This window comes from Chelonoidis abingdonii, chromosome 1, assembly GCF_003597395.2.
Source record: "Chelonoidis abingdonii isolate Lonesome George chromosome 1, CheloAbing_2.0, whole genome shotgun sequence".
Classification (NCBI taxonomy): Eukaryota; Metazoa; Chordata; order Testudines; family Testudinidae; genus Chelonoidis; species Chelonoidis abingdonii.
In genome coordinates this window covers 60,673,134-60,698,675 of record NC_133769.1, presented here as the reverse complement: position 1 = coordinate 60,698,675, position 25,542 = coordinate 60,673,134, and the positions used below count along the sequence as shown (strand labels likewise).

The window sequence follows — 25,542 nt, the reverse complement described above, 5'->3', positions numbered from 1 at the left end:
TTATGACAGTTTTGCCTGATTTCTTTTGGTTTTGGAACTTGTTTTCGGAATTCCTTCACTAGTTCTGTTCATTTAGTTGGGCTGTGCTTTGGGAAGTGTATAGGATAAATTACGTTCACGTTACTTGGGAAATTGGTCCATTTTCAGTATCAGGCATATTGGACCCACTGGTTAGTTGATGCACTCATTATGTAAGTGCAGGCTAATTTTCATGGTGGGAACTGGTATGTTTTACATGATACAGTACACATACTTACAGTGACTAAGCGCTCTTATAATAAAAACATTACTTCTGACTGCTAATCCTAAGCAATCTCCCTTAAAATCCCCCTAGATGGAGTTGCTGTAAGGTGGCTGCATAACTGGTTGGAAAACTGTTCCCACAGAATAGTTATCAGTGGTTCACAGTCATTCTGGAAGGGCATAATGAGTGGGGTCCTGCAGGGATCAATTCTGGGTCCGATTCTGTTGAATATCTTCATCAATGATTTAGATAATAGCATAGAGCAGCAGTTCTCAACAAGTGGTTTGAGGCCCCCTGGGGACCACGAGCAGGTTTCAGGGGGTCTACTAAACAGGGCCAGTATTAGACTGAGTGGGGTCCAAGGCAGAAAGCTTGAAGCCCTGCCACCCCAAGCCCTGCCACCTGGAGCTGAAGCCTGAGCAATTTAGCTTCATTGGGCCCCCTGTGGTGTGGGGCCCCAGGCAGTTGCCCTGCTTGCTATCCACTAATGCTGGCCCTGGCTTTTATATGCAGAAAAACAGTTTTTGTAGCAGAGGTGGGCTGTGAAATTTTAATAGCTTGTTGGGTGTGTGTGTGGGGATTTAAAAAGGAAAAAGGTTGAGAACCCCTTGCATAAAGAGTACTTATAAAGTTTGTGGACGATACCACGGGGGGAGGAGTTACAGGATTATAATTCAAAATGATCTAGACAAACTGGAGAAATGGTCTGAAGTAAATAGGATGAAATTCAATAAGGACAAATGCAAAGTACTCCACTTAGGAAGGAACAGTCAGTTGCACACATACAAAATGGGAAATGACTGTCTAGGAGGGAGTACTGCAGAAAGGGCTCTGGGGATCATAGTGGACCACAAGCTAAATAGGAGTCAACAGTATAACACTGTCGCAAAAAAAGTGAACATCATTCTGAGATGTATTAGCAGGAGTGTTGTAAGCAAGACATGAGAAGTCATTCTTCTGCTCTACTCCACGCTGATTAGGCCTCAGCTGGAGTACTGTGTCCAGTTCTGGGTGCCACATTTCAGGAAAGATGTGAACAAATTGGAGAAAGTCCAGAGAAGAGCAACAAAAATTATTAAAGGTCTAGAAAACATGGTCTATGAGGGAAGATTGAAAAAATTGGGTTTGTTTAGTCTGGAAAAAATGAGACGAAGGGGACATGAGTTTTCACATACATAAAAAGTTGTTACAAGGAGCAGGTAGAAAAATTGTTCTTAACCTCTGAGGATGGGACAAGAAGCAATGGGCTTAAATTGCCGCAAGGGAGGTTTAGGTTGGACATTTGGAAAAACTTTCTAACCGTCAGGGTGGTTACGCACTAGAATAAATTGCCTAGGGAAGTTGTGGAATCTCCATCATTGGAGATTTTTAAGAGCAGGTTAGACAAATACCTGTCAGAGATGGTCTAGATAATACTTAGTCCTGCCATGAGTGCAGGGGACTGGACTAGATGACCACTCGAGGTCCCTTCCAGTTCTATGATTCTAAACCTCTCAGTGAATAACCCATCAAAAATACTTTGGTAAACAGATAACATTACTGCTTTTTCCAGAAGGTCAGAAGACTTGGTTTTTACCTGGCCAATTTTTGGATCCTTTTCATTTGTACAGATTGGGGGTTTGGGTTGTTTTGGTCTTCCATGTAGGACTTTTCCCCTGGCCTGGTTGCGTGCATGCATACTTTAAAAGAGTTGAAAGTGGAAGTTTGGCCCACAGCTTGGAACATGGACCAACATGTCTGTGTGGTATCCCAATTCATGCTTATTTAGCACCCTCAGCAAGGAGGTGAAGGCAGTGTATTTTGTTTTTGTAACACTGCAACCCATGTCTCCTATTTTAAAAACCTCCTATGATCCCCCATACACATGCATGGAACTCAGGGCAGAAGAACATTTTTCTCAGTACTATCCACTGGAATATCTAAGAAGTAGAATTGCCCTCAAGTGGCTGCATTTCTCCTTACACTGGGGTTTACAGGCAATTGAGTGTTACCTTATCAACTGTATTAATAAACACTGATGGATCGAATATTGACACGGACAACTAATATTCATTTGTTACCTGGAGAACATGAATACTTAAATTTCAGTCTCTGGAGTTATTTCTCCAATGCTGCTATTATTTTTTGACTAAAAACATACCTTTTAAATGTAATCCTACCTCAAAAATAATACCCAGGATTGAACCTACTGGACCAGGAAATATGCATCAGTATTGAGTTGTCTCATCAATGTTATCCTAGAAAGGAAGACTTCAAATATATTGACATTGGTCTGATAGTCCTCTATTTCCACCTTATATTTTATTTATGGTGGACTAAGTACTCCCCAGAGCCACCTTCACCCTGGAAGGACATGGATCCAAAGTACATATTGTGGAATAAAGTTCTCCTAGCCTCTCCAGAGGCTTAGATAGCAATGCAGACAAAAACTGAAGCATCAGAGTCTTGGTATTTGCGTCTCTACACATTGCTCTGCCACAACAGAAGCAGAGAACTTTACCTGAAAGTTTCAGTCTACAAAAGAAATTTATTTCCTGTGGGACAGTCTTGAATCAGCTGCTGATGAGAAACAGCCTGTGTTAAACAGTCTGGCCTGCACTCAGGACAAATCCACTATCTTTGCCTTTTCCCCAACGACTGCATGCAAATTTGAAAAGCGTTCAAAGCAATTTATCGGCTTTGGCTCAAAACTTCTGCCACTGGGTCTGTTTCTTTTACTTGCTTCATTTGTCACTTGTCACCACTGTTTGTGGATTACCCATAAGGATATGCAGTGAAGGAAACATCTAGGAAAAGCTCATGTCAAGTCCTTATAAAACCATCAGTAGCAATGGTCTGCTGGAGGATTGATATTCTTTTTCAGGGCAGGGTGGAGTGATTTAAATCACCAAGTGGAAAGCCTCAATTTTAAATCAGTTTCCATTTATACTTCAGTTATTTTCTACAGAAAGTTGCATTCTCATATAACCATTAAAATGTTGATTTACAGATAAATAGAGCTTTTACACTAGATTTGGTACATCTTTTTGCTATCTAGAAGGGCACACTATAAATGTTCATTTATTTAAGCAATTATATGGCTTAATATTTTCAGATTTTTAGTAATTGTACATTATTAGTACATTGGAAAATGGTGAATATTGCTCATTTACTAGATAATTAACTTTTTACTTATGGTCTGTGGCAAACTGCATTAGGATGGGAGCTGGAATTTAATTAAACACACAAACCAGCATATAACATTTATTTTTACTAAACAAAACAACTGTAGATGTTATGGGTACCTAATCTAATCTTATCAAAACGTGTTTCACCTTTACAACTTAGTGATTTATTAAATAGAGGGTTTTACTGTACTCAGTTAAATTGATTATTTCAGGTCAGCCTGGGAAAATTTTCAAATATGGCTATGTGAAAGTGACTGGAACTTGAGTTCCTATGCACCTAAGTCACTTGAAAATGAGACCGTCTCCTAAGCCCTTTACGCTTTTAAAACTAGAGTATCTGTGTCTTCTCCCCCCTTCCTCTCATTTTTTTATTCATACACAGGAAGAGAGAGACAAGTTTTCTTGCTTTTTAAACTCCCAATAGATTTCTTAACTTTTATAGAATATTTTCTTCATTTGGACTAATTCATTTTGTGCCTACAGAAGAGGCTACGACTGTCAAACACTGATTTAAAGCTTCAACAATTTCTGGTTCCAGATGCTTGGCTAGTTACTTCCACCAGTTCAGGGGTTGGACTTTCTTTAAAATATAATCAGCAAACATGTCTTGCTTGAATGGTTCACTTCCAGCTCTGAAATCTGTTGTGGTTGGCATGATTGAAGAATGATTATTAGATGCTCCTGTTGTAGCAGCATCATCTTCAGCAGTTAGGCAACTACCCTGGAACTTTGAGATGAGAATATTGGCAAGAAAATGAGGTGTAGGTACTTGATTCATCCGCTTCTCTACTGCCTGCAATTTAAGTTTGTTGGTGGATATTTCTTTTGTCAGTGTCTCTTGAAGTTCTTTCCAGATTTCAACAGCATCAGCAGTACAGCAGCAATCTTTCTGCTATCTGTTCAAGGCTATGGAAATAGACTTCAGTATATTCAGCATGTCTTCTACATTTCTTTTTAGTCTATTGTTGACTACTTTGGCTGTGATAGTGCCAGGTATTTTGTCACTTTTTTCATCACAAATAGTCATCAGAATAGTCCAGTTCTTAATAAATAGGTCAAAACAGTCAACCATTGAGTTCCATCGTACATTTTGCAGAAGAATTAGTTTGGATCCTCCTGCTCTCCTCAGTGAAGCTGGAACAAAATGGCTGTTACATTTTGCATGCCAACGGAACATGTGCACACACCTTCCCTGGAGTCCGCAAGGTGATCGGCCTGTAGCTGTTATGTTCACTGCGCTGTCCCTTGCCCTTATAAAATGAGATCACATTACCATCCTTCCAGGCGGTTGACAAGGTTCCATTAATTTTCCTTTATTCCTGGAGTTGTATTTAAGTTTTTGGCTAAAATATGCATCAAATGAGCACTATACCCATATGTTAGGAGTTTCAGGTTCTCTTCGTTATTTTATTTAAGATTTTTTTTTCTCCTGTCTGCTACATTTGCAGTATTGTCTGTGAGGAAGTTGCACACTTGACAGTTGAATTTTTCTTACAGCATTTACTGCTACTTTTAAGTATTCTGCTGTATAGGCATCTGATGTATCACCTGTTTATGTGAGCTAGACAACTCTAGCTTCTGTTGTCACATAAGCATGTATTACTGGATTCAGCTTAATGAATTTCCCTTCAATGTTTTTGCACATTGTTTAATTTCCTTCTCATACACTGTATCCAGCAATGTCTGCTCTGACGAGTGGAGTGTAGCCTGGTCTTAATGATTACATTGTGTAAATTAAATATTTGCTCTGGACAAGATGAAAAGGAGAATTGGTTGCATAAATGAACTGAGCAATCTTGTCGTGTGGAGTCTTGCTGGAGTATGCTGCTTTTTGAACTCCTCCATGGTTTTACTGAATGATAAAGATTTTTTTTTTTTTTTTTTAATAAAGGTAATTAACTGTATGTTTAGTTGCCGCACTGCTGGTGGCACTAGTAGATGACTCTGAAGTTGTAAACCTTGCAGATGATGGATGTTCATAACCCCTTATGGATCCAAAACAAAATGGTGTGTGTAAAAAAAAAAAAAAAAAAAAAGGCGCTCTTGTTCACTGAGTATTACTGAATTTATTGCTTTAAAGAAAATGAGATTGTATGTGAAAGATTCCTCCTCCTGCAAGTTTGTACCACTTTTTAAATGATGTAATTTATTTTAAACTCAGTTTTGTAGGGAAAATAGTTTAATAAATCATAAGGATTATCTACATCTATTTAAATCCTTATCTCTAACAATGTACCGGCTAAACAGCTTGAAAAAAAAGTTAAATGTTAAAATTCCATAACTGCCTAAAACTTTGCTTTTAAACAGGAAAATTTCGTATAGAATGCTTGATTATATTGAGGGGAAAAAAAATCATTTCAGAAGTCCAGCAGTAGCGGTATAAATGTAATTGATAATTATCAAGAACATAAGAACGGCTATAATGGGCCAGACCAAAGTTCCATCTATCCCAGTACCCTGGGGCTGGGGATTTCCTATATATTATATTCTCAGCTTCTGTCAAACAGAGGCTAAGTTATTTATTAGCATAGTAAGACATAGCCTCTGTTTGCCAGAAACTGGGAATGAGTGACGGGATGGATCACTTGACGATTACCTGTTCTGGTCATTCCCTCTGAAGCACCTGCCATTAGCCACTGTCGGAAGACGGGATACTGAGTTAGATGCACCTTTTGGTCTGACCCAGTATGGCTGTTGTTAGGTTCTTATAGTTGGCAGTCTGTAAGAATGGTGCAAAAATAAGTTTAACCAAATTGTTCAGACGTGTCCCTTCATCCTTTTTAGTCATTGCCTTCTGTTGAGCATTTGTCATAATGTTTCATTCTGAAAACCAGGCCTTGCATCTCTTTGTCACATTGTTTACGTTTTGTATGTGTTCCTTTTTGACCCAGAGGTACAGGAATTTCCTGAAAATATTTCCAGATTGGATCTGTTTTTATGACCTGCAGCCATGCCAGTTCTTTTCTTCAGTTACCAGGTGTTGAAATGAACTCAAGAGGTGGTGCCCTGGAGAATGTTGTCCTTTCTTCCCACAGTGGCCTGCTTTGACACCAGTGTTTTTCTGGTTTCAAACTCTGCTTCTTCTCTATTGTTACATAACTCCCCTGTCCCCAGAAAAAACTACCAGTCTTAGACTTCTGCTTGTGTAACCCTCATGCCTTTTACAATGCAATCTTTTAATTGTTCAGAGAGAGAAACAGTTGGATTTCTGTAATGGATTTCTGTTTTTATTTGTGTGTGTACACATGTAAGGAGACAGAGCAAGCTCATTTACTTGAAGTGCTGGAACCATCCAGAAGAAAGAACTGGTAATTACTGGACAGATCAGTGTTTTTCCTTGAGGTGGAGAGTTAAGATTCTATGGTGGATAGAGTTATAAATATTCATGACTTAGGAATTGAGCCAATCATAGCTTCTCCCTGTCTGAGCTTTAAAATAGGACTATGAGCTCACCCAAATGGGCTCAGTGCATTATCCTGATGAGATACATGATAGTGTTTCTTTGAGTCAGAGGCCAAGTCCCAACACCTTTCATGACTTTTGCCAGTCTCTTGTATCCAGTAGCACAGCCCTTGGGTGCCTCACAGGATCAAGCCTTTAATATTGGACATGACTTATTGTGCCATAGTTATAAAGCTTGATCTCAAAACAGATGTTTTTCTTGATTCTTTATATGGAAAAAGCAGCTTTTAACTCCGTTTTTGATACTCGTGGATTCAGCGTATTTATTTTTTATGCAAATGTTTTAAGAGATTATAAATTTAGGCCTTAACATATTTTGCATTAAATTTATATTTCATTTTAAACATTTGTTGTTTTGGGGGGAAAAAACCTTATAGTTTACATACAGTAACAAAGTAAATCAGATTTTTATCAACCCTGCCTCAAGGCCTTCGGAAGTTAGAAAATTATGGGGACTTTTACCCTTATAGGAGAGGAGTACTCTGATCTCAAACTACAGGAAATAATTATCAGCCCATAATATGGGCGAAAAATTTTAATTAATCTAAACACCAATTTAAGAGCCTGTATAACTGAGTGAGATGAGTCTACCAGTAAGATGGGATTATTCTGTCATCAACATGGTGACCAGAAAATTTTGAACCAACTCAAAAGAACCATGTACATAGTTCAGAACCTTAATTAACCTTGATGACACTACTGCAGTGAGAAACTTCATTAGATCACAGGGATTTTGCAGCAAAGCAGTATAATCTTTATAACAAAACTAAACCTATTTTCACTTTATCCCAGGACTCGCAGTATGAAAATGCTATCTAATATATTTTTGGGGCTGGGGATTTCCTATATATTAAGGTCAGATGTGAACAATAGAGAGATACCACCACTGCATTTTCCATTTCTCTTTATGATCCATTTAATAGTTGAGAGAGCTGCACATAGAGGTCCAGTCACAATCCTCTCAAGTGTGGTTTGATTATACACGCAAAATTGAGGGCCTCATTTCTGTCACAAGATGGTAATTACCTTAACCATGGATGTTGCATTAATCAGCCTGAAGTTGGGAGTAGGATCCTTGTCCATTAACAGCCTATCCTCACAAAAAGTAATTGAAGTCAAAAACAATGGAATTCAGAATACACATTCCAATCCAGGTCTACCCCTCCTTTATATTTAATTCCTTTTTTGTCTCCTATTGCCCATCACTATGGATATTAAATAAAGCAAACCTTCTCCCAGACCTCTAGCTACAGTGCATGGTGATATTTTTCTACCCTGTTAGCCATCACAAAAGGGACCATAGGTGAGGATTAAGCAGTGCTGCTGGACAATTGAGTAAGGAGATTCAGGGCAAGCTGCAAAAGTAGTCTGAATGATTTACCCTCCATCATCCTCTAACTCCACAAAATATCACTTTCCTTTGCATCTCTTCAAATGAATAGAGTTGAAATTATGGTTACACTTTCTGCACACTAAATCCTTTATAAATTTTTTTTACTTTTCCTCCATTTTTGAAAAAAGGATCTATATGCAGAAGACTTTAATTAAAACTAATACTTCAAAAACCACACTATTTCTCAGGTGAACTAGCTTTTAAAATGTCAAAACCACTTCTCAGCAGTTTTGAATGTTTGAAAAAACTTGGTTCTCAGATCACAGAATTAAAAGCAATGGTGTGCATTAGCCATGTAATACACAATATGATTTCCCCCCCACTTTTAGTGACTTATTTGGTTCACAAATAATGTTCCTGTTACATTGTTGAAGATTCTTCTCATTTAGGCCAAAAGCTCCAATTTAAGAAAATAATCAAGCATGTGCTTAAGTTTCATCATTTGCTTGAACTTAAGCACATGCTCAAAGTTAACCATGTTTAAGTCCTTTCCTGAATAGGAATGCTTTCCTCAATTAGAGCCTAAATGTATTGCAGATTTGTAGCTTAGAAATTAACCCATTTTGGATTTTAATGATACTTTTTTGAACACTTCCCTTATTTCAAACAGTGCAACTATTTTTAAGAACTTCAGTTAAAAAATCATCATGACACTAAAGCTAATAAGAAAATTCAGTACAGAAATATTCCCTCAGACATCTTTAGAATGAAAATAAGTGTTAAGAGTAGTAAAGTTTTTGACCTATGTTTATGAAAGGCTATCACTCAGGATGGCTGAAGAAATAGAAGTCCATCGTTTAGATTCCGTAGCTTTTATTTAATGCTTGTTTCCACTGTATTCAGATAATTTCAAGTTGCATTTTTAAATAGCTATATATTTTTCCTCCTGGGATCTTTCAAATAACTTTTTAATCTTCATGTAACACTTTTCAATGCACCTTTAAAGAAGAGACAGCCATTTCAAGGCCCCAAAATATCTTATGCTAGTAAATCCTATGTCGTCTTCTGTAAAGATGTATTTTAAATATATACTGAAAAAGACTTTGTTCTAATGTGTAATGTTTTTTAAAATATAAAATAGAGGCCCACAAAAATGTGGTATGTTGGATCCTGTGTATATATTACACACACAGACTGTGTTGGAAGAACATTACTAAGGTTGCATAGTCAAGCACTGAAAAGTTAGGAAATGCACGAAGTAAGGTTGCTAGTTCAACCTTAATTTGCCCCATTGTGTATGTTAAGATAGTCTTTAACTGCATGTCCACATACTGTTTCCCACCCTACACTCCCAGTTCCTTGCCCTTTCAGTACCACCCTTCATCTTTGGGTTCTTCATCCTTCATCAGCACAGGTAGCATTGAGAATACAGGTGAGATTGTCTCCATACTGTGTCCCTTTTTTAATATTTAAATAGATATCAAGAGATATTCAGAGTTGCCACAGTTGATTTTGATGATGAAAGAGATATTAAATGTTGTGCTTCAGGGTTTAAGCCAACCTCTAGCTATGAGACCTATATAATCCCATATCTGCCTACTGCAGGGTTCTTACATGTTCCTCTGAAGCATATGGTTCTGGCCACCGTTGGAGAAGGATACTGGCTTGGATGGACTTTGGATCTGATCCAGTCTGGCAATTCCCGTGTTCCTACATTTTTAAAGTGTTGGCATTGTCCTTGTCTATCGTTTGTTTTGCACATGCTGTAGTTAGCTGCCCTTTTTTTGAGACAGCCCACAAACTATTTAAGAATGGGAATCCTACACAGATTATCTCTTTAGGAAAGGGGTCTTTTACCTCTTAATTTATCTGAAAATAATCTTTTGCAAGATTCTCACTAGCCTGCCCTACCTCTGCTGTTTGGAAGGAAATCTCTTGGAATATTGCTTTTATTGCTGTAGCTGGCTGATGGTTTTCCTAGTCTGAACACATCTTTACAGAAGTATGCTTATTTGTAGGTGAATAGTTTCTAATTTGCCTATTCTAGAGACTCTAGTGAAACTGTATAATTTTATCTTGAAAAGTGACTGAGCGGCTAAATGAGTTCCATGTTTGTGTCAGTGATTTCCATATCACATTTTGTCAGCCTACCAGTAAAAAGATAGCTTTCCCATTTGAGAACTTTGAAACCTAAGCATAGAATCTGAGAATCTTTTGCTTTTGCTGATATCAGTAATAACAACTCAGGCCATATTCACCATCTGTTACATATGTGTAACTCAGTGTGGTCCGCTTGGTAGCACAAGTCTAATAGCAGAATTCAGACTTAGGTTTTGAATGTGGTGGATTCTGTTTGATTCAGGAACCAGAATAAACTTAGATGGCTTTTAATATGTTGACTCTGTCCAGTTTAATAGTAGTAAAGTGTTAATGTGTGTAATTTTAGTTAAGCAACCAAATATGAATATAAACACACATTGGGAACAGAACTGTCAAGGAAGATGGATCAGTTTTTATAGTCCTTTTTTTGTAGGAGAAGCACAAAAGATTTATAAAAACAAAACTGAACTAGTGGGAAAATATGGTGTCAACACAGGCATTGTCAATACTCTATAAAGATGTTTTAGTTAAACCAGTGCAAAACCCCTTCTTGCGTTGGCTTAAGAGTGGCTTATTTCAATTTCACTTAAACCTCTTCCTTATCAATTTATACTAAACCAAATTTAGCCTGTTTTAAACTGATACTAGATTGTTCACAGACCCTTTTGCACCTGTTTAACTAAATCGTTTTAAAATCACACCTTAACTTTAACTGATGCAATTCTGTATGTAGGAAAGCCCTTAGAGCAAGTTGGAGCATCCGGTGGAGAAGTTCTCTTCAATCATCTCCCACTTCATGTAAATAAACTACGTGGTTAAAGATTTCATTAGTTTATCTTTGGTCACACCTGGTTATACTCATCAAGAACAGGTACCATCTTTTGGGTGTAGATATACGAGTCTTGAGTGCATCCAAAGCATCTCCAGTTTTTTTCTTTATTTTATCTGATTTATTTCTACACCACTGCAACTTTATGGTAACGATTTTAATTTTAGTAGTTTAGGATATTCAAACATGTAACTTTTAACAACTCAAACTCTGATCCCTTCTGCCTATTCAGTAATATGTATTGTGCTGTGTAGTGTTTAATGCCTTAATAGATTTGTAATGTAACTAACTTATGGATGTTCTAATTTGTCCTAACTCACTTATCTAAACCATAACACATTTACATAGTTTTACCATTTAGCTATTTCAAAAATAAATGTAAATGGTCACGCTAGTGAATCTTTTCAGATGTATAAGATCATGCTTAGAAATACAGTAACCACAATTGCATTTTATTTCTTAGGGAATATATATATGTGGCTTGGTGTTGATATGTTTGGATGTATGTATCTTTGGGGCTTTATTCCTAATGATAAAAGTGAAACATCTGGAACTGTACCTGGGTACCTTATTTTCAAAAAGAATTGATTGACACACGTCAAATAAATTTGTCTTGCATTAAGACAGAGACTGAAATTTTCTTGTGAAATCCAGCCTAAATCTCTGAACTTGAAATTTATAAACAGTTATTTTAAAGCTAAAATAGCTCATATTTAATTGGTGGAAAACTATCATGCTCAGTTATCTGAAAAATTGCTAACTTCATCAAACTATGCCCACAATTTATATCTAGACTGAGATTAAAGTATATGCCAAAAGGTAACTTCTACAGAAAGTTTATAAGCGCCTGAGAAAGCATCGTCTCAGTTATAATGTTTCTACTACTTTTGAACTAGGTATTTTGTATGCTTATCTTGTAAAGGAAATATAAATTTTTAGAATGGATTTTTCTTGGTTTTGGAATACTTACGTGGTGTCATCTTTGCAAACACTCATTTCATTTTTGAATATTCCATGTCAACACCTGGATGACTATAGCTGCATATACATTGTGCAGTGTCATCCACAAGGCAGTCAACAAAATTTGCTATAATTAAAACTCAAATAGAAAATTTCTCAGAAAAGTGTCTTAACCTTACTGGACATTCACAATTTGCATGCAAAATCAGGATTTTTTTTTTAAGAAACTGAGGAAACTGGGCAGATGAATATTCTCCATTTTGAATGCAAATTTTCTCTAATAAGAACTTAAACTGAGGTGGTATACAACTACAATAAAGTGAGCTCTGAGAAATGCTACTAAATATTCTTAAGGTTTACATTCCCAAAGTTTGTTTACTTGGAAGATATTTGGTTTTGGGGAAGAGAAGTGCTTCATCTTCTAACAGTCCTTTCATCCCCCATCTTCCTCCAAAAATCTTAATTTGCTCTTAAAATTCTTTGTTTTCCACAGTTCATCAAAACTCAGCTGTTGAACGCATTCCAGACTCCTTGGATGCTAACATAACGTAAGTGCCCTTAAAAATATTTAACTGTGTTACTACTCTGTTCCTTGTAGTATCCTTTTAAAACTAAGTGGGAAAAATAGCCTTTCAAAGTTCCTTCATGAAATAAGTTTTTATTCTTATTTTCAGTGCAATAAAAGCAAACAGCTCTTGTGTTGTTTTTGTTGTTGAAAGTGTTGGTCAGTTTGTGACTGGGAATAAGATCGGAAATGTATCAACCTTGTTGGAATCAGCTGTAATCCTGTGGCTTTTCTCCTTCAAAATGTTCAATTTCTTTAGAATAACACTCAGCACTTTTTTTTTTTCCTGCTAGGAAATCTCCAGAACCTTTGCTGTTTTAAAAAAAATAATAATAATTACAAATTAAACCCAACAAATCTACTACATAGGTTATGTCCATCTCTCCAGTTCCATGATGTCCATGCTTTCTTCTTTATATTTGGCAGTGTATTGACATTGACAGGGTTTCTGCTCAAAACACTTCAGAATACTTATTCAGAAGAACAGATCAGACAAAGGAAGCACCAGTAAAAAATGCATGCTTTCAGTCACAGTAAACCATGAATTTATGGGTCGGCTGCCAAAATTGAGGACCTTAGAGATTAATGCTACTGCAATTCATGTTTGAAGGCTTGCAAGTTGACAGGGGGTTTGCCTGTCAACCTAAACTTGGCTGCTTCTCTGGAGTTTATGCTATTACCACTTTTGTCATTAAAGATCTCAAGACACTTTTTGAGAGATGGGGCATTTACCCTGGTGCTGTTGTTTGAATTGCCATTCTGGTAACTACCATATGCTTATATCAAACTCCTCTTGCAGATTATTACAGTATTTTGCACTTCCTGTCCTATACATGTATGCATCTGCTGTACAGTGATCATAGAAATCATGGGACTGGAAGGGACCTCGAGACCATCTCTGACAGGTGTTTGTCTAACCTGCTCTTAAAAATCTCCAGTAATGGAGATTCCACAACCTCCCTAGGCAATTTATTCCAAGGCTTAACCACCCTGACAGCTAGGAAGTTTTTCCCAATGTCCAACCTAAAATGCCCTTGTGGCAATTTAAACCCATTGCAGCTTCTCCTATCCTCAGAGGTTAAGGAGAACAATTTTTCTTCCTCCTCCTTGTAACAATCTTTTATGTGCTTGAAAACAGTGGAGGACATGGATCAGTATTCACGTTACTATCTGTCAGTACCCAGCCCGAGCCGGGAAAGCTAAGGATCCAACCAGCTGACCAAATTCAGTGATGAATCCTAGTCACGTGCCGCCTGTGGCACATTGTGAGAGGATATCTTCTTAGCATATGTGCAGTCTTCTCCAGACTAAACAAGCATCTTTCCTGAAATGTGACGCCCAGAAATGGACACAGTACTCCAGTTGAGACCTAATCAGCTTGAAGTAGAGCGGAAAAATTACTTCTCGTGTTTTGCTTACAGCACCCTGCAAATACATCCCAGAATAATGTTTGCTTATTTTGCAATAGTGTCACACTGCCCACTCCATATTTAGCTTGTGATCCACTATGACCCCCATACGCCTTCCTGGGCAATTATTTACATACAAGGTGATGAAAATTTAGCACCATATGAGAGCGGTGTGAACAGCTGGCTAGGGACAGTTGGTGTGGGAACCATATAACCTTGAATTTCATGGTTATTGTGCATTCAAAGGGGAGCTTCAGAGGTGTTGATTAGACTTGTGCATTTCAAAAAGGGAAAAGTACAATGTTTAAAAATATAACAAGTGTTCTATTTTAACACAACTACTTGAAGTCCTGAAAAATCTAAATTGCAGATGTCTGGTTTCACTTCCAGAGTGAGCAACATCAGATACCTTAACAAAGGGAATTAAATTAGGGGTTTAGAATAGAAAGGCTGTTTCAAACCTGGGTTGAAACAACATGCATTCTGGTAGAGTAAACAGTCTAGATTTATCTGGAGCTAAAGGAAATGGTAACTTATCACAAATCTTGATTAAAAACACATTAATGACATATCTCCTTTGTATTTAGAAACACCTGTTCTCACACATGATCTTTCTGTCCTGACAGCAAATGGAAAGCAGCAAAGGTGTTGTTCGCTGTTTGATGCTAGATCCAGAAAGCCCCTCCCTGTGTGCTCTTCTGAGAGCCAGAGAACCAGAAGTTACTCCCATAATAGCTTTACTATTTTGAAATCTACTCCTGAGGCTCCCCTCTAAGCACACCCTGGACATTCAGTAAATTAGGGCTTGTCTACGTGGGGAAGTTGCTCTGGAATAATGTAGGGTGTGAATTTAAAGCACAGTAGCTATTCCAGAATAGATCACTGTATGGAAACTCTTACACTGGAATAAGTGTTTCCACATAGAGAGAGATTTCAGACTAGCTGTTCTGGAATAGTTTATTCCACAGTAGTTATTCCAGTCAGTTTCCCTGTATAGGCACGCCCATAGTGGCTTGAAATAGCCAATTAAATGGCATGACACAAGACTATTAGCAGCAATGCTGCTCACTTTCCTGTTCTCACCACAAGATTGGTAAAACAGCATGTGGGAGTAGCCGGGAAGCAGGGGGAGTCTCAGCAAAGAGCTACTAGCTGTGTTGAAGGGGACTGCTGCGAAAGGGAATCCAAGCACACACAAATATCAAATCTTAGTAATAAGGAGCATGAATAGTGGTGAAGAGTTCAGAGAAGGGAAGGTTACTGTGTTACAGCCAGTGGCCTTAAAGCAGCTGCAGCTGCTTGGAAAGTGAGCTATGGTTTGGAAAGGGTATATCTATGCTGCAGTTAGATACCTGTGGCAGGGCTGTTTTAATTACAATGTACACTTCTGAGTTTGGGCTGCAGCGTAGGCTCTAGGACCCTGCAAGGTTGGAGGTCAGGATGCAGCTTAAGTCTGGAAGTGTACGCTGCAGTTAAACAGCCCTGAAGCCTGAGCTTCATGAATACAAGTCTGCTGGCACGTGGCAGCCATGGGTTTTTAATTGAAGTGTAGACATACTGTCCATAGACTCAGGGGAAGTAACCTCCTCTCCCACACTCATTCTCTCTTATAGTGTTTTTCCTATGTGGTACCAGAATTAGTCAGTTGTATCTACGTGCTTTCCAGGCAAGCAGGCTTCATACCTAAATACATCAGTAAATCTGTCTCTTAGTCTTAATCTCTTAAATCTGTCTCCTGGCGACAAGCACATGGGACATGAATTGAATACATTCTTGGGTATTGTAAACATGTTTTAAACTATAAAATGTCTCCAACTTCTACCTTTCTCCTGGAAACTTGGATGTTTACTGGGGGTTTACCCTTCTCTTCCTCTAAGACTTAGTCTAAGATGCAGCAAGAGGAAAGGGTGATTCAGCTACACAATTCTTAGTGACTCTCAGCAAGTGTTACTTTTCCAAGGCATCATCTTGTGACCTAAACAAAGAGACCCTTCACAGAGAGAAAGATAAAGAGGAAGAGACGCCTATTTTCCATCCTTAGCTAAGAAGACCTGGGATAGGTCTAGCTCTTGAATCAGTGGACAAGCTGTTTGTTTCTTACATGGTATCACATCAGTGCAGTCTGAGTGAATAGGATGTAGGTCCCAGGGACGTTTCTAGTCCTTCTTTTTTTCAGTTGAGACCTTTCCCTCTGGGTGATTGTGTCAACTTTGTCTTCTGTGCTGGTGACTCTTAAATCTATACCTGCACTTGTGACCTGTCTCAAATCTCATATTTCAGCCTGCCTCATTCACGTTTCTTTCTGGATGTCAAAACAACACTGTCAACTCAGCATGGCTAAAACATCTTCCCCTAAGCCCTCTTAATTCTCACAGTAGTCATGCTACTATGTCTATTCTTCAGGCTTGGAGCATCATCTTCATCTTGTCTCACTCCTCCATATACATCTAAGGCCTTGACTACACTGGCGCTTTACTGCACTGCAACTTTCTCACTCAGGGGTTTGAAAAAAACACTCCCCTGAGCGCTGCAAGATACAGCGCTGTAAAGCGCCAGTGTAAACAGTGCCGCAGCGCTGGGAGCACAGCTCCCAGCACTGCAAGCTAAACCCCATGAGGAGATGGAGTACATGCAGCGCCGGGAGAGCTTTGGAGTTTTGAGTGTAGCCAAGCCCTAAGTGATTTCCAAATCCTGCTGTTCCCTCACTCCCCTGCCCCCAACTGCTGAGGTGGGAATGGCAGAGAATAGTTGCTACAGTTTTGCTAGAGATGGAGAAGCCTACTTATGAAAACTAAAGGGGCCAACTTATCAAGGAAACTTTCAAGGAAGAACACATTTTTCTTAATAAAAAGTAATATTTTTCCTTTTAGAATCTTACATAAGTTTGGGGGATATTTTATTAAAAATTGTTTTGTAGTTCACCTATAAAATATCAGATGTAAAGTTGTATTAATACTAGTTTTGATATTAAAATAATATTCTTTATTAGGCTTTACAGTAGCTAAACTATTTCTGTAGTCACCTTCTTGAGTTGGTCCAGTGAGACATTGAGATCAAAACAGGCTACAAAAATGTGCATATTAAATGGTCCATATTCTGCTTCTCTCCCTGGCAGATACCTCTGCTCTCCTATTTGTATAATAAAACAGTGGCAAGCATTGGAAATTCTTTTTCAGGTTGTATTTCCCAAGTAGAGATGAAGAACAAAAAAAAATGTATTCCAAATATTGAGGATCAAAAACATGAAGACATGGAAGGTAACTTATGCATGTGTGTGTATATGTGTATGTGTGTGTATATATATATGTGTGTGTGTGTGTGTGTGTATATATATATATAATATAATAACTTTTGTGTGTGGTGTCCTGTAATAAAGTGACAATGTTTGGAATTACATGAAATTAAAATTTTAGGGAAAACATGAAAATGTTTTATTGTCAGTAATCAGGTTCAAGCAACGTGCTTAGATTTTGTATTTGATCTTTCTCTGAATTAGTAGATTGTAGAATTTAATCTGTAAATTTACACTGGTTAGCAAAATTTTGTTTTTTTTCTTCTGCCTGGGAAGGTCCCTGAATCCTTTACAGCAACATGTTCAGCCTGATCACAGTTCTAGAAACAGAAACAGACCTCTCAGTCAGTTGCGGGCAGGCTAGTAGTGTTTGCAACTTAACCCCGCCAGCCCTGGGTTAGTAGTGTTTGCAACTTAATAGCAGTGTAGTTTTCCTAAACTTGAGTAACATCTCTTCATTTATGTTTTGAGTTATGAGTTAGTGGGAAAACATGAAAACACTGTTTTGAGTGAAGGAATTAATATATTGTCTGAAAACTTTAAAGTTGACGTGTCATGAAACTAGTCCTTTCTGACTATCATGAACTATGGATTCAATTCAGTTTGGTTTGATTTGAAAATAAGTTTTGATTTAACAAAATTAAGAATGTTAAATGCAGCAACGTGCACAGTAGATATTTTAATATGTCAAGGGGAAGTCATGACAAAAAATTTTTAATTTGAAAGTACAAAAAAGCTAAAGTTAAGGATAGATGTTTTTGTTGAGTTACAAGGTATTAGAACGGAGACATGCTTAACTCATCCCATTATGCCCAGACACCAAAAGCATATGAGGGGTGGCTTAGACAGAAGGGAACTACTTTTATACTAAAAAAGCAGCAAAGAGTCCTGTGGCACCTTATAGACTAACAGACGTATTGTAGCAGAGCTTTCGTGGGTGAATACCCACCTCATCGGATGCATGTAGTGGAAATTTCCAGAGGCGGGTGTGTATGTGTGTTTATATAAAAGCAAGAATCAGGCTGGAGATAACGAGGTAGGTTCAATCAGGGAAGATGAGACCCTCTTCTAGCAATTGAGGTGTGAACACCAAGGGAGGAGAAACTGGTTTTGTAGTTGGCTAGCCATTCGCAGTCTTTGTTTAATTCTGAGCTGCTGATGTCAAATTTGCAGATGAACTGAAGCTCAGCAGTTTCTCTTTGAAGTCTGGTCCTGAAGTTTTTTTGCTGCAGGATGGCTACCTTTGAATCTGCTATTGTGTGTCCAAGGAGATTGAAGTGTTCTCCTACAGGTTTTTGTATTTTGCCATTCCTAATATCTGATTTGTGTCCATTTGATTCCAAATAAAATAGGCTAAATTATCGAACTAATCTAGCCCTATCATCCCTTTGTTTATATTTTTTTAAAACAAATGTAGAGCTAACTTCCATTCCTTTGAATGGAAAATACTGGTAAAGATTATGTGGTTGCCAGGCTCTTCAGGTTTTTTCCAGTCAAGTTAAAATTCCTTTAATATCACTGTTTTGGTCAACAGCTTGACTGAACAACTGAAACACTGATAATTGACTTGCCACTTTGCTCTTTACTGCAACTAGATGAGTTGTTACCTTGTACAAAAAATACAAGATATTAAACTTGTAATTAGGAAGATGCTAATGTGTACAGTTAAGAGTTAGCACACTTATTTTTAACACAAACTGTTGTATTCAAATCTAATGCAGTTCCAGAAATGAACAATAATTGAAAGTGTCAATGTTAATAACAGGTGACGAGAATGAAGAAAGCTGTTCCTGTCCTACTGCTGTGTTATATGATGAAGCTGACAGGTGCCCGATCTGTCTAAACTGCCTTTTAGAACAGGAGGTTGGTTTTCCTGAAAACTGCAGGCACTTCTTCTGCATGCCCTGTATTCTTAAATGGGCTGAAGTAAGTTTCAGAACAAAGATGTAGTGTGTTCTGTGTGTCTGAAACCTTTAATGGGAAAAATAACTGATTAGCTGGTCAAGTAAAGTAGTCACTAATCACTTTGACCATTTACTTAAATCTATGACTGTATTTTAATTGGATTCAAATTTTCAAAATTATTTAAATTTGTTTAGAAATAGTGCTAAGTAACTTTCTCCACTGTTCAAATAGTCTGATACATTACATTTTCTTTCTCAAGACCTCCCACCTCTTATGATGCCTACATGAAATTTGCCCGTTAATTATGGCTATTTTGAGGTGTAGAAGGGGATAATCACCACTTTATATTTGCGATTGCTGATTATATAAAAAAATGTTCAATTGAATCCCATTCCACTAATTATTTATACTTCCCTTATCTTATATTGTAAGCCTTTCTGGGTTTACCTAGCACAATGGGGCTTCCATTTTCTAACTCTCTGGTTTGATGCTGCTCTCCAGGAATTCATTAAGAAATGTTGCTTTCTCCAGATCCTTCATTGTGGTCATATTAAAAATTGACATGTAATATTAAAATCATAACCACAGTTTCTCTGCTCTGTAACCATTAATTATTTTTTAGGTTCTGTTTGCTTGTCTAAAGTAAGTAGAAAACTTTCTTCTGTCCTTAATTTTCTTTTCCATGGGTTTTTAATTCTGTTCTGTATCTAGTGTACACTTATTCAAGAACTGAATCCACTGCAGCAAAACTATTATTTTTTCCAAGAGTGTCAAACCTAGCTTCAGCTGAAAGTACGTAAAAGCAGTGGATTATTTGTTTTGTGTATTGCTGGCTTGGGTTGCTAGTGTAAAAATAACATTGTCTTTTTGAGTTAGTATTAAGTTTCTCATTCAGTACAATACAGGCCTATGAGAGTTTTCTTCTATACAGTCCTCTTTGCTAGAGTAAAAGACATTTTTGATTTAAATGCATGCTTTACCAGATCAGTAATCATATCTTTAGAAAATAAGATCTCTGCCCTTTTGTTCCCGTCTGTAATAGCTTTTCTTACTGTCATTGCCATTCTCTGCTGTATATAGATATCATCTACAAGGCCTGATTAGGATTGAGACTTTCATCGTACTAGGCACTATACAAAAGCAGAATAAAAGGTGATTTCTGCCCCAAACAGCTTACAGTCTAATTAGCTAAGTTAGATAAAGATGTACCTTTTCAGTTCGCTTGTATGCGCTGTAAGTTTTGTTAGCTGCCTAGGGGACCTGTCTGCTTTTTCCATCATGGCTAAAGATAAGTGGGAGTGGAGGGAAAACCTCAAATAAATAACTTTATGAAGGTTCCTTTCTCCTCTGGGGATCTGGGATTCCTTCAGCCCATGTAATTTAAGAAATTTAAAATTATATTTATGTGTGTGGTAAGGCTATACCAAAATGCCATTGCTGGGGAAATTTATCAGTGGTTTTATAGAAGTATATTTTAAACATGTGGCCACTAGCAGTATGATACAGTATAGTTTGGTCACTACTTTTCCTGATTAATTAGTATTAAATATTTACTGTTAGTTTTAAAGTTTTGGTTTTTTGTTGTATTTGGGTGAAGTAGTAGTTTAATCGGCCTTCTGGCTAAGAGGGGTGAATACATTATCTAAGTTGTATTTGCTTGCCTACCTTGATCATTCTGTATGATCGTTCATTTGTAAATAATTATCAATTACTTTAATTTATGAATTATGAGAAATCACCCAGTTCAGAATACAGAAGATATTACAATAATGATCTTCCTTGAAATGTACAATAACTAGTTTTTATACCACTGTATACAAGTTCCTGAAGGTTTTAGGTTTATTTTAAAGGGAATGCTACATCCATGAGGTGGGAAAGAAACTAAGCAGTGACCTGAAAATTCTAATCTGAAAGACTCTCCTCTTTTCCCCACCTTCCAAAATAGAGCCTGTTTTCAATATATTCTGTAAAAACAACTAAGGATAAAAAGTATTGCCCAACATGACTTGAACTACTGTCAGTTTTTTTTGTTTTTTTTTTTTACTACAGAGGAACCAATTTAAAAACACTAGTATATACATAGTGACAAATGGCATTTTACAGTGAAGCTCTGCTGTTATTTTTTAAATATTTTAAAAATTTTGAAAATTTAAAAAGAGAGGTTTCCTGATTTCTTCCCAGTCTCTGCACTGATTGTGGGGCTAGAGCAGTGTCCTAGGAGAGAAAAGACTAGTACACAGCAATAAGAGAATGTTACTCACCTAGAAATTCTACTTTTGTGAAGCTGTTTTGTAGGATTCTTACTCCTGGATCTTAGCTGTCTAGCAAGAGTCAGGTGCTACCCACCAAAATTCATCCTCGTATCTGACAGTCTTACCTCACTATGGAACTTAACTACCATCCTGGAACATTTTATTCATTTCCTCCTGACAGAGGTCAGCAAGAGGTTTCCCACAGAAGATCCATCTCTTCAATTATTGCTCCTGTTCAGCACCTACTCTGCTTTAGTATCTATTCTGCATGCCCCTGTGATTTACAGTCAGGTCTTGTCCTCCATTATTTGTTTTTATTTTGGTGACACCAGGGCTTTTCAGCCACCACTACTAGATCGGGAGCAAAGATAGAAAGCTAGTCTCTGAAGATCTTAAAGAATCCTCTGTTCCATTGCATAGGTTCTTCCATTTGACACTGAGCACTTTGCAATTGTTACTTCAGCACTTTAGCAAGTAACACAATCTCCCACCAGGGTTTAATCGATGGAGAAGCATAGAGGATAGCTTTATCATGTGGAGGGTGGGGGTGATAGAAGGGAGGCTGTAAGGTAAAAAAATAAGACAGGAGGAGGAGAGTGGCAGGGGTCTGTGAGAGGCCAGATCCAATTAAACAGGGGCAGAGGGAGACTGATGCCTAGGAGTGGTAGGAACCATTTCCTCTCTGCAGCAAGAGAACAGCATTACAGTTAATTACATTTACATTTCAGTTAGTTGTGAACTTCATTTCCTATACTAAATTGTCATAATGATGCTATGCACCATAAAAAAGCTGATGAATTCCACTGCAGAGGTGGCTGTCTTTTAGTAGTGGGCAAAGTGACTCTTGTACAGTGATTGTAAAGAGCTGTGGGATCCTTTTGGTATGAAAGGCACTATATGAACATAAACTGTGTTATCCATGGTCGCACTTTATAGAAAAATTGAGTTCTGTGAACTTTTCGTATATATGCTATGACCCAAGAAACCCTGAATGCCAGCTGGGGAAGGGGGTTACAAGAATATTCTGATTCTGTTAGGTATATTCTGGTTCCCGAGAGAAAATCATATGTGGGCTTAAATGAAAACCAGGGTTACACTAGTTGTTGTGAAACGTATGTACAGATGCTATGTAATGAGTTATGTATGTCTGCTGAAAATATGTTCTGTATCACAGCACAGGTGGAGAAGCAGGTTTCCTGTCAGACAAAATGTTTATTTACCTGTCTCTGTTAAAATGTAAATTTAAGTTTTATCTCATTCACAATTGGTCAACCATCAAAGCTAAATGCAGAACAAGAATTGTAAGAATTTCAGAAAGGAACAAACTGGTATAGAAATACAACAAGGGAAGAGAACCTTATCTTGATATCCTTTAAAGGTTCACTGGAGCATATTTTGGGAACAAAAAAGACATCCCATCATCCTGCACCTAGGAAGTAAAAGTGCAGTGCCTTTACACTCGTGAAAATGGGATCATGGCCAGTTTTGGTTTGAAGAGTCTTCAAAAGGCTGGTTTCAGAGTAGCAGCTGTGTTAGCTTGTATCTGCAAAAAGAACAAGAATACTTGTGGCACCTTAGAGACTAACAAATTTATTTGAGCATAACCTTTGGTAGGCTGTGAGTGAGGCACTTCATTAGACAGGTTAACCTAATATTTAAGTTTTAGTCTCTAGAAAATGTCATGATTTTGGTTTTAAATATAACCTTTTCTTTCCATTATCCTTATTCACCATCTCTTGAATCATTGGTAATAAATGTATTGTTGTTTTTCACTATAAATATATCTAAGTGTGTTTTATGGTGGTTGGTTAAATCTTACTAGGGTAATAAATGCAAATCAATTAATATGAGCAAGTTGTAACACTGCATGTTTCAAGCAGATTACTTTCATTTTTGTTTTTGTACTTTGTTTAGGGAATCTTAACAGGTTTACATATCCTTGCCATGTAAATATCAGAAACAAAACAATAATCAGTTTTAGAGGAACAAGATAGGTGAGGTAGTATCTCTTATTTATCCAACTTCTATTGGTGAGAGAGACAAGCTTTCGAGCCACACAGTGCTCTTCTTCAGGTGTGGCTTGAAAACTAGTCTCTCCCAAACAGACGTTGGTCCAATAAAAAAATATTAACTTACTCGCCTTGTCTCTCCAATATTCTGGGATCAGCATGGCTACAACTACACTGCACACAATAATTTAGTGTGTCAGTGAGCTTTTGTTTAGACACACATCATATAAGAATATAGTCATCAGCTCTTTCTTTAGCAAAATGTTACCATATTACAGAGTGAGCCTCCTTACACCTAAGACATGTTTCTAGCAAAATTATTAAATTGAGTGAGATCTTTGGGCATTGAACAAAATAGGCATGTTTATCAAATATTTTTAATTTTTAAAAATTTGAACAAGTGTGCTGGGTTATTTTGCAGGTGAATGTACTTTGTCTGAGTACTGAATAAAAGATAACCAAATATCAGAATATCCATTTGCCCTCTATCTATTTTTCTGGGTACATAATTAGTGTGTTAATTTTTCCATAACAACATCCCACATTTATTGGATCCAATCCTCTATGGCTGGACTATTTTTCTTTTTCCAGTGAGAGGCTATCAATAGCTGAGTAGCTAGTGGAGGGTGATAGATTTCTGCTAAGAAGCCCAGGATAATTAAATGAATTAAAAGTCTAGAAAATAGAGATTTTTTTCTAATTTAGAGTAAATCATAATAGATGAAAAATCTTCTTTCAGATTATGGCTTCATGTCCGATTGATCGCAAACCTTTTCAAACTGTGTATCAGCTTGGTGCATTAAAATACCATATAAAGGTAAGTCCAAAGTTTTTTCAAATACATTTCAGTTGTAGGAACTTGTGGGCCATGCTGAAGTCTGTTGTTCAAAAATTACTAGGACTCACTAATTAAGTACACTTCATTTTTACCAACTATATTGAATATTTGATAACATTTTAAGTTTTTGAACAAATTTTTTTTCTTAGCAAACTTTTACAGTGATATAGAGTCACAACGCTCTACTTGTGTTTGGATTTCATATGGATCCTTTGAAACCCTCCTTGTATCCACCAAAATAGGCATTTTCCTTGCATCTTGTCTTTACTTAAAAAAGTAAATACGTAAGTGTTGTTATATGCTAACCTTGCATAAATTTGCATGTAAATTATCCTTGCTCAGAAGAAGTGTTGTTTGTATGTACAGGTTTTGCTGTTCTATACAGTCACCAGTAAAAGTTGAAATTAATTTCAAGTATCAAGAAGCTTTGCTGCAACCAGATGTTTAAGTTTATTGACTCACTGTGAAAGGCTCAGCTGTATACAGCTGTTGTGGTGGAGCACACACAGAGAGTGGTAGTTTTTCAGGTAGCTGGAAAAAATATATATACTCTCTGAAAAACTACCAAAGTTTTCCTCAGCCGAAGCAAGCTCATTCAACAAGAGCATAAACAATGTCAATGTAATTCCTCAATGACAGTTCCATATTGGACATTTGCAGGGCAGTAACGTGATTGTCCATACGTATGTTTACAGACTGTTATGCTATTGCCGCATCTTCCAGAGTAGACACAAACTTAGAAAGGGCGGTACTACTTCAGTAGACTCATAGTCCCATCTCCTGGCAGAGGGGTACTGCTTGCAAGTCACCTAAGTCGAATACACATCGGCAGCTACTCAAAGGAGAAGAAAAGGTTACTTACTGTAACTGGTTCTACAAGATGTGATGTAGACATGTCTTCCACTACCCACCATCCATTGCCTTTGCATCAGAGTCGCCTTATATGGGGGTTTGGTGCAAAGGAACTGAGGGCACAATCTCTGGTTCTGGTGCGTTGGGTGTGCATATACCTAAGTGTATTACATGTCTGCATCACATCTCAAAGAACCATAGTTACAGTAAGTACCTCTTCCTGGTTGGGAAGTACTACATAATGCTGGGCTTTTTTTTACAAAGTTGGGTGGATAATAATGGAATTACTTGCTATGAAAATCAGAATCTTGATAGATTATGTAGC

At 37.4% G+C, this 25,542-nt stretch overlaps 1 protein-coding gene across 6 annotated transcripts in view; it reads left to right on the top strand.

The window, feature by feature from the left end:
* Nucleotides 1–25,542, top strand: part of SCAF11 (SR-related CTD associated factor 11) — a 69,955-nt gene that overhangs the window by 5,640 nt on the left and 38,773 nt on the right. For 4 of the 6 annotated variants that reach the window (XM_075065979.1, XM_075065987.1, XM_075065981.1 and 1 more), the window contains exons 2-5: nucleotides 12,589–12,643; nucleotides 17,246–17,326; nucleotides 19,127–19,287; nucleotides 24,267–24,344. In XM_075065979.1, the coding sequence (XP_074922080.1) occupies nucleotides 17,266–17,326; nucleotides 19,127–19,287; nucleotides 24,267–24,344 (300 nt within the window). In that variant the 5' untranslated portion in view covers nucleotides 12,589–12,643; nucleotides 17,246–17,265. The remainder of the gene's footprint in view (nucleotides 1–12,588; nucleotides 12,644–17,245; nucleotides 17,327–19,126; nucleotides 19,288–24,266; nucleotides 24,345–25,542) is intronic. The other 2 variants (XM_075065985.1, XM_075065983.1) reach the window with 1 other exon arrangement.